The sequence below is a fragment of the Microcaecilia unicolor genome, chromosome 5 (assembly GCF_901765095.1).
Source record: "Microcaecilia unicolor chromosome 5, aMicUni1.1, whole genome shotgun sequence".
Taxonomy (NCBI): Eukaryota; Metazoa; Chordata; class Amphibia; order Gymnophiona; family Siphonopidae; genus Microcaecilia; species Microcaecilia unicolor.
The window spans coordinates 145,059,888-145,076,898 of NC_044035.1; the positions used below are offsets into that span (position 1 = coordinate 145,059,888).

The window sequence follows — 17,011 nt, forward strand, 5'->3', positions numbered from 1 at the left end:
GGGCTCACCTTACAATATATGGGAGCAAGGGTGAGATGTGTACCTGGGACATTTTATGTGAAGTCCACTGCAGTGCCTCTTAGGGTTGTCCCACTGCTCTGCTGGGATGTCTATGTGACCAGTCTACTAAGAATGCTGGCCCCCCATACATCCCAATGGCATGTTAGTGCATCTTTCCTTTGGACTTTTTTTTTCTCCAAAAATGGTCAAAAAAGTAAAATGCATGGAGCACAAACCATCTACAAAAAGGCCATTTTGAAAACAAAAACATAAGACATTTTTCAGGTTCAGAAATCGCTATGTTTATCACTTGGATATTTTCATATCAAAAATGCCCCTTTGAATGTGTGCACCTGCTGCATAAATTAAGACGCCTGTTAGAAAATTACACTAAATTGACTAAATAAATAATATGCACACTTTTATACCAGCTATTTGGTACACACAAATGTCCCAACTTATTTTTATGTGCATGGAGGGTGGTTAGAGCACCAGTCTTAACATCCAGAGGTGACTGGTTGAAATCCCACTGCTGCTCCTTGCGATCTTGGGCGAGTCACTTAATCCTCCATTGCCTCAAGTACAAAATTAAATTGTGAGCACCACAAGGAGCAGATAAATATCCAATGTATGTATTTCACCTTGAGATGCTACTGAATGTAACTCACTTTGAGCTACTACTGAAAAAGGTGTGAGCTAATCCAAATAAATAAATACATGCATATTTTAATGTATATATTTTATGTGTTAACCTCTCTCCAAACCTGTCCTAAAGAAAAGAATCAGATAAACTAGTTCATGTATTCACTGTATGGGGCAATTCTATCAGTGGGCACCTCCTTTTAGGTTCCCTGATTCTGCACGATGAGAGCTATAATGGCACCTAGGTGCCCAAATTCTGCCGTATCGGCTCACCTTACATATATATGCCCACAGTGACACTACCCATAGATTTGGTGTAACTGTGGTTGTGTAAGTGTAGCAGGGACATGCATAACTTTACAGTATTCTGTAAATTCCATGCCTATGCCCTGCCCATGCTCTGCCTATATCCTGTGTGCCCCCTCTCTGTGTACAACCCCCTTGCATTTATGCGCTGTCACAGCATGGTGCTTAGGTACCCTGCTGGCTGTTTTGCAGTTAAGTGTATACTTACTTATGTAAGTGCTAGTACTGCACATTAAAGCACCAGGATATGTAAATGCAGAAGCTCAGTTATAGAATTGCTCCTCACATGCATAAGTTTATGTGCTTGTAGTTGGAACAGTTTTTTAAAACATTGTTTTACCCATAGAAATGCCTTTTAAAATTGCCCACAAAAATAAAAGTTAATTCACAGCAAGACAAAATCCCTTTTCTTTTTTTTCTGATTTGTGTTGATGCTTCACTAGAAATATTGGAAACACAAATCTGCATTTTTATGCTCTTACAATGCCTCTCTTTCGAGTCCTTTAGGTTTCTTGTGGTCATTTCCTCCCAAATTCAGCCCAGTTGTATCAGAAAGTAGGCTAAGCTGTTCTAAGAGAATGGCCATTGTGATGGGATAGTCAGTCAATTCAGAGTACATACTCCCTCCTAATTCCCTATGCCATCCTCTCAAGAGAGTATAAGGGCACATGCAGACTTTGGCTGTTAGTGTGACAGAAATGATTGCCAGTCTGATGCCTCATTATTGCTATTGTAAAGTATTATTCTTAAGATCTTATCTTCTCTCTAACCTGTACTTTGTTTAATTAGCTTCTCATCATTGACGGCCAGGAGCTACGAAACAACCCTGCTGTTACTATGGACGCTGTGCAAAAGTTTTTAGGCGTGACTCCACTTTTCAATTACACCCAGGCACTCAAGTAAGTATTCTACTCTTTTGTCTGCGTTAATCTCAGCTAAGAGAGCACCCAGCCGACTTTATGACCCTGAAGCAGGTGACAAAACGCTGGCCACCGTTGGTCGTGGTCGCGCTCAGTGCCAAACAATAAAGAAAAGATCGGACCCTTGGAAAGCTAAGTAGTTTTCAAGCTAAACTCCTTATAGACTTATATTCCGCATGAGAAGCAAAAATTAAAATAGAAAAAAAGAAAAATTAAGTGCATGCAGGAGACTGAACTGTTTAATAGCTCAGGGGTGTTTACCAATGATGAAGCAGCCCAGCCCCCGTGAGCTCTGAATATATAGAGCCGGGGGCTTCTAGAGGCAACACCTCTTTAATTCAATGATTGATTCTGTGGTCAGGATGTATGCCAGTTGTGCTTTTTCATATCTCCTTCATATCTGAGTTTGTTATATAGATAACGTAGTAAGAAGGAGATAGCCTTCAGAAGATACTACTACATAAACATAAAGTTTGGACCCTCTTGGATACCTATTTACTTCAGGTTGCCAGTTGAACTTATAATGTTCTCTACTGTCTCCTATAAATATCTTATGTGCTTATTCAAGACACCTACTATCTTCTTAGCTATGTTTACTATGGATATTTTTTACTTACCGCTGAACACATTCCTTTTTTTCCCTGTAGCCAACACCTTCTTTCTCTCTCCTTTGACATTTGTAGCCTGGCATCTCCCTGTCCCCTCTTTCCTCCCTTCCCCTCAACAGTGCAGTTTCTCCTGTTTCACCCCCAATTCATATTCTCTCTTTTTCTCTCTTTCCCCCATAATTAGCATCCTCTACTCTATCCCTTTCTCATCCCCCAGTCAGAATCTCCAGCTCCCATTCTTCTCTTTCCCCCTCTATTCAGCAACTCCTCACTCTTTCCCACTTAATATCTAGAATCCTCCCAGCTTTTCCCTTCCCTTGTTGCTCATTTCCCCTATCATCCCTCTCCAGCATTTCTTCTTCTCTCCCCCACATGGCCCAGCATGTTTCTTCCCTCCCCTTCCCCCAACAGTCCAGCATTTCTCCTTCCCTCTCTCTCTCCCAGTGGTCCAGTGTTTCTCATTCCCTCCCAGTGGTCTAGTATTTCTCTTTCCTTATCCCTCCCTCAAATGTCTAAGAAATGTTATTAATTTTAAATGCAAAATACATTACAAAACTTAATAAGGATAAACAAAAAAATAGATGATATTATAGTGATTAAAAAATTGATACAATAAACAGTATCAAAAATGTAACAAAAACCACAGGGGAAAAAAAGGCATGTGTTCAGTGGTAAGTAAAAAATATCCATAGTAAACATAGCTAAGAGGATAGGTGTATAAATAACAGAAACTTTTATAATACTGTGCAGTATTCCTCCATCCCCACCCAGCTACTCCTTCATGCCACAAGGCTGCTAAACATTTCTAGGGAGAACACTGTGGTATCAAATATGTAAATGGTGAGGAAACTAGTGATTAGTCCTAGATTGTATTTTTAATGTTGCAGATTTTTATTACTATTGGTGATATTCTTTAAAATTGTTTTATTAAACATTATTCCATTTGTGGATAAAAAGGAAGCTGGTATGTACAAATACTTGGAAAATTCATATGTTTGTATAGGAGTAAGTTCACTTCCAGCCTTTTTGGCCCTGCCCCCAGTTCCACTTCCTTTCCCCTTTATGTCTATGAATTAAGCCTTGAGTATAATATTGAGGGGAACCTCCAGATAAATAGCAAGGAGACTTTCATGGTGTTGTAGCCCAAGTTCCAATCAAGACAGAAGTCCAAAGAAACAAGCTGAAGCTATGGGGGAAAAAAAACTAAAAAAAAAAAAAAAGTAAGTACTTTAAAACTAAGCCTTAGGAGTCCTTCTACTAAGTAAGGCATGCTAATGGATTTAGTGCGAGCAAACAATTAGTGCATGCTAATACTAAGATGCCCATAGGAATATAACGAGCGTCAGCATTTAGTGTGCCTTAGTAAAAGGACCCTTTAATTAGGAAGTAACTAAACTACTGCAAACAATTTCAGTTTTACAAAATGTCTTCCACCCTCTCAGGTCCCAAGTTAAATCTTTTCTCCTGCTTTTTTTTTTTTTTTTTTTTTTAAGTGTCTGGAGATGCTACATCCAGCTCTCTGATCTGTGGTTTGTGTTTTCTAGAGCACAGGACCTCTGAGTGCTGCACAGCCACAGTCTGTCAACGCATTTATCTTCAAAGATTTGTTTTCATAGGAATAAGTCTTAGGTCACCTTTTCAATACCCATGTTGTTTTAATCATTCCCATAATAAATGAAAGTCCTTAATCCCTTATTTGTCCCAATTTTCTTTCTTAAATAGATTGCATGCTTTGTTGAGTTGGGACTGTCTCTTATATGTTTCTATACAGCACTGTGTATGTCTAGAAGCTCTGTAGAAATGATGAGTAGTAGTTGTAGAAGTAGATATTAGCCCAATTCCTAGCACTTTTCCTTTGCTTCAAACCACCCTTCTTGTCCCTGTAGGTTTAGCACATTATCCCCTCTGTACACTGGGCATTCTTGTGCTCATAGTGTAGACCTGGGGAAGGATATAGTAAGTGAAACACAAGCGTTTCTTTCTGGACAAAACTTGGAATAGAGTAAAATGACACTTGTATATTTCCATTCACAGCATTTTGCAAAACTACTGTTCATTCATTCATTCATTCTGTTGTTTTAAAAGAATCCTTCTGAACATGATTTTTATACATTACAGATATGATGAAGCCAAAGGGTTCTGGTGCCAACTGTTGGAGAGCGGAAAAACTAAATGCCTGGGAAAAAGCAAAGGGAGGAAGTATCCCGACATGGAGACTTCGGTGAGCTCTCAGACATATTCCAGGACCACCCATATATTTTTTTTATTATATTTTTATTCATTTATAAATTTTACAACTCAAAAAGAGATGTTTAAGAAATTTGAAAATAACAACTTAAATCGATTATCGATTATCCATATTAACAATTCAGCAGAAATAAATGTGTCACTTTCGACCAGTATACTATGACAATTTTGATCCAAGAAAAGGAAAAAAAGAAAAATCAAATAGTAAGTAAAAGAAATTAGTAATTAAAGAATTAGTTACTACTTCCCACCAAACCTCCTCAAGCCTATCATACACTGTGCTATCTGTTAGTTAACTAGTACATTAACATCCTCTTTAGTTAACAAAAATTCCTCTAGCTGCTTAGGATCAAAAAATTGAAATTGCTTAGATTGAAACAATATTCGGCAAATACAAGGAAATTTAAGTACAAAATTAGCCCCAAGGGCTAAAGTCCTCGGGCACAGGGCCAAAAAGGCCCTGCACCTTTTCTGAGTTTCTCTGGAGAGATCAGGATAAATTCTTATTTTAAATCCTAAAAACAGTGAGTCCAAATGTCTAAAGGAAAGTTTCAAAACAGTATCTCTGTCCATCTCCAGGGCAAAAGAAACCACCACAGTAGTTCTCTGATTGATAACTTCCAATGAAGATTCTGAAAATGATGTCAAGTTCATGCCGTCTCCTGTTTGCGGTTAAGAAATTTCACCATCCAATTTTCTTTTACTTTGTAAATACTGTGCCCGAACTATAGGAGGCAGTGAATCACTTGGCATCCCTAATATTTCTACCAAGTATTTCTTTACCATATCTATTGAAGATATTAAAAGGGATCTGGGAAAATTAGTTATTCTCAAATTAAGTTTTCTAGATTGGTTTTCCAAGTATTCTAAGCGACGAAAGATAAAATTTCTATCCCTTATTGAGATTTGCCCCAGAGTTTCTAATGTTTGTAATTTGCCCCCTAATTGTTTTAACTCAGAGGTATGTTGGGCAGTTGTCTGTGCCTGCAAGACAATATCTTTATTTCAGCAGTAGTTTTTGCAGTTATTTGATGCAAAGAGGAATGTAATGTAAAGGTCAGATCCCAAAGTGACTCCATTGTCACTACTGCAGGTTTAACCAAAGTCCCCAGAACAGAAGCAGGAGGGGGAGCGCTCAGAATCTGGTTCAACGTACTCACAATTTGTGAAGGCATAGTTTGTGGGGAAATTCGCTCTTCCATCAAGCCAGTCCTAGGCGTTTCTATTGGCGTGGGCAGGTTCTCTCCCTGCTCGTTCACGACCCCGTCTGGAGTCCGAATTGCAGGACCCGCCTCCGCGTCTATCCCTCTTGGCTGTGGGGGAGCTACATGCTGAATGGGGCTCAAAGAAACCCCATTTACACTGCTGGCCAACTCAGGAATTCAGGCTTGCCTGGGACCAGTTGTCATCCCACACTGCTCCAACGTCGATTGCTGCCGGAGGTAGGACCCAGTGGGGGTAGAGGGGTTATCCCGCACTTTGCCTCTCCTTTTCCCCATATCGCAGGAGATTCAGAGAGCCTTTGCAGCATTTGCTTGGAGATAGTCTGGGCGTGTCTGAAGCCGTAACTCATTATGCGGCCATCTTTGATCCCCCCGGACCACCCATATATTTTATGAAGACTTCTTAATGCTGTTGGACACGCTTACTCCGGAACTTGTTTTCAGTTTAGTCACAGGCTTTCCTCGCAGTTACTGAGGGATGTTTCGGAGGCAGCATTTGCAGTCTCTGGGGGGCGGGGAGGGGGTACGACATTACTGAGCTGTGACCCCTAATGGCCACATTGTAGGTGCATGCTCAGCAGATTCTTGAGAAAGTCATGCCCCCTGGTTGAGCATTCTCACTAGCACACCTAGTACAGATGGGATGGGTGGAGCTTGCTATCTTAACTTTGTCTATTAAAAAAAAGTAAACACAATTTTAGAACCCTGTGTGCCCACATATCTGTGACTGACATTTGTTCCCAACTGTGATGCAGTAGCAGAGCTATGCAAACTGAATGAACAGAGATTCTCGGCACACTGGTCAGCCCCACTGCTGTTCCTCTTTGCATGTCTTTGCTGCTGCACCATGGTTATTACCAAGTATCAGCAAGGGGAGAATGTTTATTTTTCTAGATCTGGCTTTGCCTCACTTTATTGATGATACACATGAAGTCTCTTATGCTAAAGATGCTTTGTCAACATTTACAGTAGTTATGAATTTTGCATTTTTCTGTGATGTTTGCTTAACACAGCAGCACTAGCTTAGCTGAAATACTTCAAAATTTCTTAAGTCTTTTTTTTCTTTTAGACTTATGCCTGTGTCTCTTTCCTTTCTAGTGGCAGTATTTTCTTTTGTGAATATTTACAGATTTTGGAACAAGAGGTGCATCCATGTTCTTTTAACCCTTCTCATGACAATTTCAGAAAATGACTTCTGGTCTTCCGAGAGCTGGACCACAGCCACCCCAACTCAATTAGCATTAAGGGTTCATTCCCAGTGATTAGGGTCCCTGCTTCCTGAATAGTACCCAGTATCCAGGTTTTGCTGAATGTGAAATATCATCAGGGGATTTTTTTTAGATGAAATATAGGTCTGACAAAAACCATATTCAACATAAGAGAGAAGAAATTAAAAAGTGAGCTGTAAAGGCATTTGATAACGGCCACAATTCATCACAGCCAACCAGAGCTTAATCACCTACATGCGTTTGTGACATTTATTTTACCTCCTGGAACCCTCCACCCAAAGATATGAGGAGGAAATCAGTAAATAAGGTAAATTTATGTTTACCATCAAAACTCTAAATTCAACTTATTTGTTGATACCCTGTCATATTTATTCCTGCTCAGGACAGCCATCATTCTTCGTGTGTACCTGGCACATTTTATGGCATGCATTCTTGTACAGAGCAGTGACAGCAGGAGGTATGTAGGCTTTCCTATCGTGTTAATGTCAATGGAATTCTTACTAACCGCTATATCCCCAGAAAGAGGATCCAATGTGGTTTACAGATTGATAAATAACATAAAATATAAATACATCAAAATAAAACTTTCAGTTCAAAAATAATAACATGGTAATTAAATAAAACTACAAAACCTAAGACATACTATGAAATCATAATCTATCAAACAGAAGCGTTTTACGTTTTTTTGCGAAATGTTAGATAACTCGACTCAGTCCTGATTTCAAGAGAAAGAGAATTCCTAAAGGACGCTGTCAAAAACAAGAACATAGTATTGGCCATTTTAACAAAGCATATACTTTTTAAAAAAGGGAGGCCGGAGTATCAATTGACTGTGTACATGAGAGGAAAAACTGAAAAAAGGAATAACAAATTTGTCAATAGTTCCTAAGTAACCCCATAAAGGCTCTGAAACATCAAGTAGTATCTGAAGATGAGAAGATTCCACAGCTCACAGCCACAGGAAGGATTGGGCTGAGAACACCAAGTCATAGCCCCCCTAAGTAAAAAGCCAGAGATGGATGGTAAAGGACAATTTTCTTCACCCAACGTGTAATTAGACTTTGGAATTCGTTGCCGGAGAACGTGGTACGGGCGGTTAGCTTGACGGAGTTTAAAAAGGGGTTAGATAGATTCCTAAAGGACAAGTCCATAGACCGCTATTAAATGGACTTGGAAAAATTCCGCATTTTTAGGTATAACTTGTCTGGAATGTTTTTACGTTTGGGGAGCGTGCCAGGTGCCCTTGACCTGGATTGGCCACTGTCGGTGACAGGATGCTGGGCTAGATGGACCTTTGGTCTTTCCCAGTATGGCACTACTTATGTACTTATGTACTTATGTACTTATGACAAGATTTCATATAAGGGGATCTTCTGATACTGCAAACGTTTCACAGAGGTCCTTGACTTTTTTAATAAAGAACATTTTAATCTTTGAAGCACATGGTATGGTTTGTGTGTGTGTGTTTTTTTCTCTTCATTGTGTGGTTTTCCATCTTTGAAACATTATAATCTGAAATTGCTATGAGACCACTCCCATACTCAAGACACTCTTCCTTCATGTGAACCCCCTACATGAACACCTAGGCCAGTGTTTCCCCCAAGTCCAGTCCTGGAGTACCACTTGCCAGTCAGGTTTTCAGGATATCCACAATGAATATGCATGAACTTGATTTGCATACACTGCCTCCATTATATGCAGATCTCTTTCAAGCATATTGATTTGTGAATATCCTGAAAACCTGACTAGTAACTATTCTAGGACCGGACTTGGGAAACACTGAACTAGGCCACATTGGCCCTAGGGATTGTCTTACCGATGCTCTGCTGCTCCATTTGAGCTGCAGGAATAGTAGAGAGGAAATGGGTCCAGGCCATAATTTGTCATTAAGGTGTTATCATTCTCCCTCCTCTCCATGACATTTCCCACAAGGAGAGAGTGTCATCAGTTCTACTCCTTCTATTGCAAATTCAATAGTACCAGAGACTTAGAACCTTTTAAAAAGTTCCTCTTCACTGAGGGGCTTTCTTTTCCCTCCTTGCTTCTATATATTTCTGTGAACCTTCTTGTGTCAATTATCTTATCACTTATTTTCTCAACATTCTTTTTTTTCTTTTACTGTTTGTTTCTGCAAAAGTCTGGTAGCATTGATTTAGCATCTCAGTGGTTTCAGCTACTGGTTGTTGTTTCTTGTTGTATGGGGTTTTATGTTGTGCTTGGTATTTCCTATGTTATATTGATATCCACTTAGCACTGTGTAATTGATAAACTGTCCAAGTAGGATGGAAAGTAAAGAATCTGTGGATAGAAATAGGTGTCACATTCTGCCCTTGCATACCAGCAGCTTTATATCCATTGTAGTTTGCTAAGTTATACGTTGGGAAAGGAGACATTCTCACTTTGAAAAAGCAGTTGTTGATGTATACGTGTCCTGGGTTTTCCCCATTATCAATTATGGGGGGGGGGGGGAGGGGCTGAAAACATTGACAGGCTTGTGATTAAACCATGACCAGACATGTTTGGCTTCTTGCATTATGTGCATGCTGACATCATGGCATAAGCATGTTCATACATGTACTTCACCATTTTCAGTAAAAAACTGACTTACCAGAGCAACTTTTCTTGTCCAGAAAGGCACAGTGAAGGCTGATAATGGATTCCATTCCTCAGAGCCCAGCAAGCCCAACTGTCTCATATGCTCATTGTCGACCTCCTGAGACCACTTTTTCTCAAACTCACAATCATATTTTTATAACCCAACCTTCCTAAACAGCTGTTGGTCACAACCTCCTTCCTGGCAAATAAATGAGTGAATCAAGACCTTTATAATTTTTACTGTATTCGAGAGGTTCCTTAACAGCAACATGAAAAGAGTCTAATTACCTGCATGTGCATAACACCAGCATATGCGCCTGATTAAGCTCAACATCTTCCAGATTTATTCTGGTACAAGCAAGTAAACAGAAAATATAATCAAAAACTTAACTCTGTCCCCTCAGTAAACACCAGAATGCAAAAAGGAATCTTAACTGTATTTGAGCAGACTGTCAGCAGAGATAGCAAATAAAAATGTAGTGATTAAAACTAACACAATTCAGTCTGTCACACCATCCTCAGAAGAGATTAGAAGGAAGCCTTCAGCTAATGTTATGCATTTCAGCATCTTCTATGAGACATTCCAACTGCTGTAAAGTTGCTTCCAGCCTCAGTGATAGCATGCATACAGTTTACTACATCAGATGTTTGTGCAAAATATTAATATATCTGCAGCTAATCATTAACAGGATGGAGAGGAATATTATATGCACATCTCTTTTTATGTGCCTAACGTTTGTATTGGCATGATACATATGCTATTCTTATATCGTGTTATCATATGCAGTTCTTTGTTTCATAGTATACAGTGATAATTTGTGACTGTAAAGCATGCAGTTTCTCCATACTAAAAGTGCCTTAAAATAAGGAAGTGATGTTGAAGTGCCATAAAAGCTTCAGGGATTTATAAAGTGGAGCCTGGATTCAACAGAACTGTTTTATTGTGTTGTGGCTATCTCACATAGACCTTTATAGCTGGTCAATTGCACATGCTTTGTGTAGCTTGTGATTGCTGACCTTGTTTGTTTGTTCCTATCCTTAAGTGTTCCATTTGCCCTAGTCTCTGTTGTCTTCCCTTTTGCTTTTCTTCTCTAGCTCTTCTTCTAGCCCTCAACTGGTGGAGGCAGTAGAGCCAGAATCAAAATTACAGGTAGTCCTTGCTGGCAGAAACTCCTCCGTAACACTAGCCACAGAAAAAGTGAGCTGATGGTGTACATCTAGACTTCATGCTAAACTCCAGTGTTAGAAAACCAGCAATTAAGCGTTTGGGTCTTGATTTGGGTCTTGTGCCACTTTTTTGCATTCAGGGCTCATAGCAAATGCTTTTATTACCATTGAGTTTAAATGAACAGCACTTTAATGTCTGTGCATATCTTAAGTGTCAGTTTTCTTGTGCATTAAACTCCTCTTTGCATAGGTTGATCATTTCTGCACAGAAAAACATATGCAGAATGTGGTGCTAAGCAGTGCATTAAGCTTCCTGTGTTTTGTCACATCAGCTCTCTAAAGGTTAAAAATACAAATCGCAAAAAACTGACAATTCAAAAAGGAAAAATAATTTATTTGCTATGGAGGAATCCAATCTGGGTTGACCATCCAGATCCAAACCCTAAGTCTAGGTTTATGGCATAAGAGTTGGTCTACCACAAACACTGTCAACTGTGGACAAGTCGACAACCTGGTTTCTACTTTCCATGTCAAATGTGGTCACAGTATACACAATTTTAGTCAAGCCATGGCCAGTTCACATTTATTGAATGGCACTGGGGCTTTAGAGATAATCTGCACAGCTCCTGTGGGGTCAACCAGACAATGGAACACATCATCCACACATGTCCACTCATACATCTACCTAGTGTTCTTGAGGCTTTGCACACTGTATCTGATTCTTCTGTTGAATGGCCTAGTCAAGTGACGAGTACCCACTAAGAATAATTTAGTATCTTATTTCTTTTCCAGGTTCAAATTTAAATAAGCAGGTAGTTCTTCTCTAAATTACTGTAATCAGGTAGTCAACCACCTGGATCTTTCTGAGTTCAGCTTCCATGCACACAGTAGTTCTCTTCCGTTTTTTTTTCTCTTAGAAGGACAGACTACTCCTTTCTTTTCCTGTGGGTTGCTGGATGGACACCCCAACTTATTCCTATTTCCCTAGAAGATACTCAGAAGCAGATACAAGTCCATAGAATCTTAAAATCTCTCCACAGTACTCAGACTAACTACTTTTCTGTGCATATGCTCAGGGGCGTATCTGGTCTCCGGCGGTAGGGGGGGGCCAGAGCCAGAGGGAGGGGGCACATTTTAGCCCCCCCCCCCCCGCCGCCGCCATCACCCCCCCCCCCCCTGCTGCCATTACCGGACCCCCCACTGCCACCAACGACTCTCTCCACCCCCCCTCCTGCCGCCAGCCCTCCCCCACTGCCATTTCTTACTTTTGCGCCGAGGTCCGCTTCCTCCCGGGCCTTTAAAAATATTTCTTCAGCTGGCGGGGGACCCCAACCCCCGCCAGCCAACCCAAAGTGACGTCTTCAAAGTTCTTCGTCCGCCGTGGCCGACGTGCTGGAGTTGAGCAGCTGAATCCAGTTCGGAGTCTGACGTCATCCTTGATGCATGTTGCCAGGAGCTCTGGCGCATCAAGGAATTTGACACCCGAGAAGCTTTGGCGCCGGGAGGATCACTCCCCCTCCATACAGGAGGTGCCGATGTGTCTGTCTCCAAGCAGCTAAGATCCTGCTCCCACATCAACCCCAGTGGTTCTGCAACCTGTGCCTCAACTGGCACCCTAGATTTTCCCAGTGTCAGCCCTCAATGAGAACATCCGGGCCTTGCTCCCAGAGCTGCTGGATGGCGTTATGCAATGGTGCGCATCGGTGTCAGGGGTGCTTGTGCCTACCCTACCTCCCGTTGTGGCTCCACTGGCCTTCAGCCTGCAGAGTGGCTTCCAGCGCCGCTTGCAACCTTGGTGTCGACTGCCACCCAAGCCAGCACCCCCCATGACTTTGATGGAGGAAGCTTTGCCGGTGTTGAGGTAGGAGTCGACTTCTCGATTCTGCTCTCAAGGACATGGATCCTTGGCCTCGAGGCAGAATCAGTCTCAGCAATCTCATAGGGAGATTTTGTAAAAAAAAATGACTAAGGCCATTCCATTTCCTTTGGAAGTGAAAGATGAGCCCAGGGCCAAGGTGCTTGAGGTCCTGGACTATGCATCTTCTCCTAAGGAGACTGTGACTGCACCTCACCATGAGGTGTTCAAGGAAGTCCTCATCAGGAACTAGAAGGTCCCCTCTGTCGGTCCCTGTCATACCCAATAAGATTGATACCTAGAATCGGATCCACGGTACCTCTGGATATGATAGGTCTAAGTTGCCTCACAATTCCATGGTGGTGGAGTCCACTTTCAAGAGAGCCAGAAGTACTAGAGACTATGCCGCGGTGCCCCCAGGCAGAGAAGCTAGAATCTTGGATCCTTTTGGAAGGAAGATGTACCAGGCTTCAATGCTCATCTTCTGTATACAGTCCTCCTAGCTCTTCACGAGCGTCTACTTGCGAAACTCGGTGCGACAACTGCCGGACTTGGTGGATGCTCTCCCTCCGGAGCACGCCGAGCCTCTTCACCAGTTGGTCAAGCAGCAGAAGGCATGTCGAACGTTTTTGGCTAGGGGCACTTACAACACTTTTGATGTGGCATCCAGGATCTCTGCTCAAAGTTTAGCAATGCAGAGACTCTCGTGGCTTTGTGTCTCTGACTTAGAACACTCTATTCAGCAGCAGTTGGTGGATGCCTCTTGCCAGGGGGGTAACCTTTTTGGAGAGAAGGTTGAGGAGGTCGCTGACCAAATCAAGAAACATACTTATACAATCTCTTTTCTCTCCCGCCGGGTGCCTTCTGCATCTACCTCCTCATCTAGGAGGGTTTTTGGCAAGCCACAGAGCGGTTCCTACTACTATTCTAGGTGTAGGTACACTCCTTCGGCTCACCAGCCTACTCAGACTCAGCCCTAGCGTACTCATTCACGTCAACAGCATGTTCCTAAGGCCCCTGCTGCTCCCCTTTGAAAACAAGGGATGAGCTTTTGACTGAATCCAGCAGAGCATAGCTGCTGTAACAGTGTCCGTCCCGGACCAGTCAGGGGGATGCTCAACTTTTTTCACCAAAGGTGGTCTCTTATAACCTCTAATCAATGGGCTCTTCAAATATTCCATCTCAGATACACCCTCAATTGGCATCTCAAACCTCCAAATTGTCCACTGAGAGCTCATTCATTCAGCTCTCAGTACAGGAAGGTGTCAGCAAGTACTTGCAGAGGAACTCTCCGCCCTTCTGAAGGCCCATGTGGTCGAATCCATTCCACCAGGGGAAGAAGGGCAGGGATTCTATTCCAGGTACTTCCTTGTGCAGAAGAAGACAGGGGGGATGCATCCCATCCTAGACCTAAGGGCTCTGAACAAATTTCTAGTCCGAGAAAAGTTTAGAATAGTTTCCCTGGGCACCCTTCTCCCAATGATTAAAAAAAAATGATTGACTATGCTCTCTGGACTTGATGCATATGCTCACATTCTGATACTTCCAGCCCACCAGAAGTAACTTTGATTTCAGCTGGGAACAAATCACTTTCAGTATTGCGTGTTGCTTTTTGGCCTCGCATCAGGGTCTTCACCAAGTGTTTATCAGTATTTGCAGGATCGCTATGTAGACTGGGAGTCCATGTGTTTCCTGTATCTCGACGATTGGTTGGTGAAGTGCACTTCAGAGGACGGTTCTTGAGAGTCCATGCAGATGACTATTTGGGTGCTCAAGCTACTAGGGTTCATTTTAAACTACCCCTGCAACTGGAGCTCATAGGAGCCCTGCTTGACACACAGAGGGTTTGAGCCTACTTCCCAGAGATGTGAGTGGACAATCTTCTCTCACTTGCGTACAGGGTTTCTGCCTCTCAGCAGATCACAGCTCGGCAGATATTGAGGTTATTGGGCCACATGGCTTCCAGAGTGTATGTTACACCCATGACATGTCTTCACATGAGATCAGCTCAATGGACCCTGGCTTCTCAGTGGCATCAGGCCACAGAGAGTCTAGAAGATGTCATCCAAGTGTTCCTGGTACTTGTAGGCTCTCTTCAGTGGTGGACAATTCAATCCAGTTTGACTCTGGGACTTTCATTCCAAATTCCTCAGCCACAAAAAGTGCTGATGACGGATGCATCTCTCCTGGGATGAGCTCATGTAGATGGGCTTCACACTCAAGGTGCTTGGTCCACCCAGGGAACGAATTTTCAGATCAATCTCCTGGAGCTTTGGGCAATCTGGAATGCTCTAAAGGCTTTCAGAAATTGGTTATCTCACCAAATTGTTCTCATCCAAACAGACAACCAGGTTGCAATGTATTATACCAACAAGCAAGGGAGCACCGGATCACACCTGTGTCAGAAGGCCGTCCGGATGTGGCATTGGGCTCACCAACACAGCATGTACCTTCAAGCCACTTATCTGGTTGGCACAAGCAATACCCTGGCTGACAGACTGAGCATGATAATGCAGCTGCATGAGTGGTCTCTCAATATGGGCATAGCCTGCAAGATCTTCTGAGCATGGGGCACCCCCTCGGTGGATCTTTTTGCCTCTCAGATTTATTTATTTATTTATTTATTTATTTATTGCATTTGTATCCCACATTTTCCCACCTATTTGCGGGCTCAGTGTGGCTTACAATAAGACATGAATAATAGAAATACATTTGATACGACTAAGTTATGGATTACATTGAACAGAGTTGTGCGAGACATTCGAATATCAATGGGAGTATAACAATGGGACATCAACATGGAAACATTAGAAGGAGACAATGGGAAAAAAGGGCATTGTTAGAAACCTAGGTATATAATGTACATTGTTCCGTGAGTAAGTGAATGATTGACTGGATAGAGGGATGGGGGATCAGAAGTGGATGTGTATTGAGTTGGTGAACAGTGAGTGTGGTTTCTAAGTGTTTTGGCTCTTTCCGTAAGTTTGTTCAAACAGGTGAGTCTTCAGTAGTTTACGGAAGGAGGCTTGTTCGCTAATCGTTCTTAGGTTGCGCGGAAGTGTATTCCAAGACTTCGTGCTCATGTAGGAAAAGGTTGACGCGTGTATCGTCTTGTACTTCAACCTCTTGCAAGTGGGGTAGTGAAGGTTGAGGTGAGTTCGGGATGATCTTTTGGCGTTTCTGGGTGGTAGGTCTATTAAATCAGTCATGTACGCTGGGGCTTCACCGTGAATAATCTTATGGACTAACGTGCAAATTTTAAAAGTAACGCGGTCCTTGAGTGGAAGCCAATGTAGTCTCTCACGCAGTGGTTTTGCCCTTTCATATTTAGGTTTTCCGAGGATGAGCCTGGCTGCTGTGTTCTGGGCTGTTTGAAGCTTCTTCAGTATTTGCTCTTTGCAGCCTGCATATAATGAGTTGCAGTAATCCAAGTGGCTGAGGACGAGGGATTGCACTAGGCTGCGGAAGACGAATCTTGGGAAGAATGGTCTTATCCTTTTCAATTTCCACATGCTGAAGAACATCTTCTTGGTTATGTTGTTTGCGTGAGTTTCAAGTGTTAGGTGGCGGTCGATAGTCACACCGAGGATTTTTAGCGTTTCTGAGATTGGAAGTTTTAGGTTTGGTGTGTTTATCACGTTGAATTCGGTTGTGTTGTATTGGGAGGTGAGTATCAGACATTGGGTCTTTTCTGCGTTTAGTTTCAGGCGGAATGCATCTGCCCATGTGTTCATGATATGTAGACTTTGATTTCGTTGGAGATTTCTTTGGTGTCTTGTTTGAATGGGATGTATATTGTCACATCGTCGGCGTATATGTATGGGTTTAGGTTTTGTTTTGATAGGAGTTTTGCTAGAGGGATCATCATTAGGTTGAATATGGTTGGCGATAGAGGTGATCCTTGTGGGACTCCACATTCCGGTATCCATGCCTTGGACTTGGTTGAGTTTGATGTGACTTGATACGAGCGCAGGGTTAGGAACCCCTTGAACCAATTCAGGACGTTTCCTCCGATGCCAAAATATTCAAGTATGTGTAGTAGGATTCCATGGTCAACCATGTCGAAGGCGCTTGACATGTCAAATTGTAGGAGGAGTATATTGTTGCCAGTTGCAATTATTTGTTTGAATTTAGTCATAAGGGTGACTAATACTGTTTCTGTGCTGTGATTCGAACGGAATCCTGATTGGGCATCATGCAGTATTGAATGTTTGTCTAG

General features: G+C 42.2%; 1 protein-coding gene across 5 annotated transcripts in view; it reads left to right on the top strand.

Annotated features, from left to right (window-relative positions):
- NDST2 (N-deacetylase and N-sulfotransferase 2) overlaps positions 1-17,011 on the top strand; it is a 619,227-nt gene that overhangs the window by 586,949 nt on the left and 15,267 nt on the right. For all 5 annotated transcript variants that reach the window (XM_030203391.1, XM_030203392.1, XM_030203393.1 and 2 more), the window contains 2 exons: positions 1,738-1,847; positions 4,595-4,697. In XM_030203391.1, coding sequence (XP_030059251.1) covers positions 1,738-1,847; positions 4,595-4,697 — 213 coding nt within the window. The remainder of the gene's footprint in view (positions 1-1,737; positions 1,848-4,594; positions 4,698-17,011) is intronic.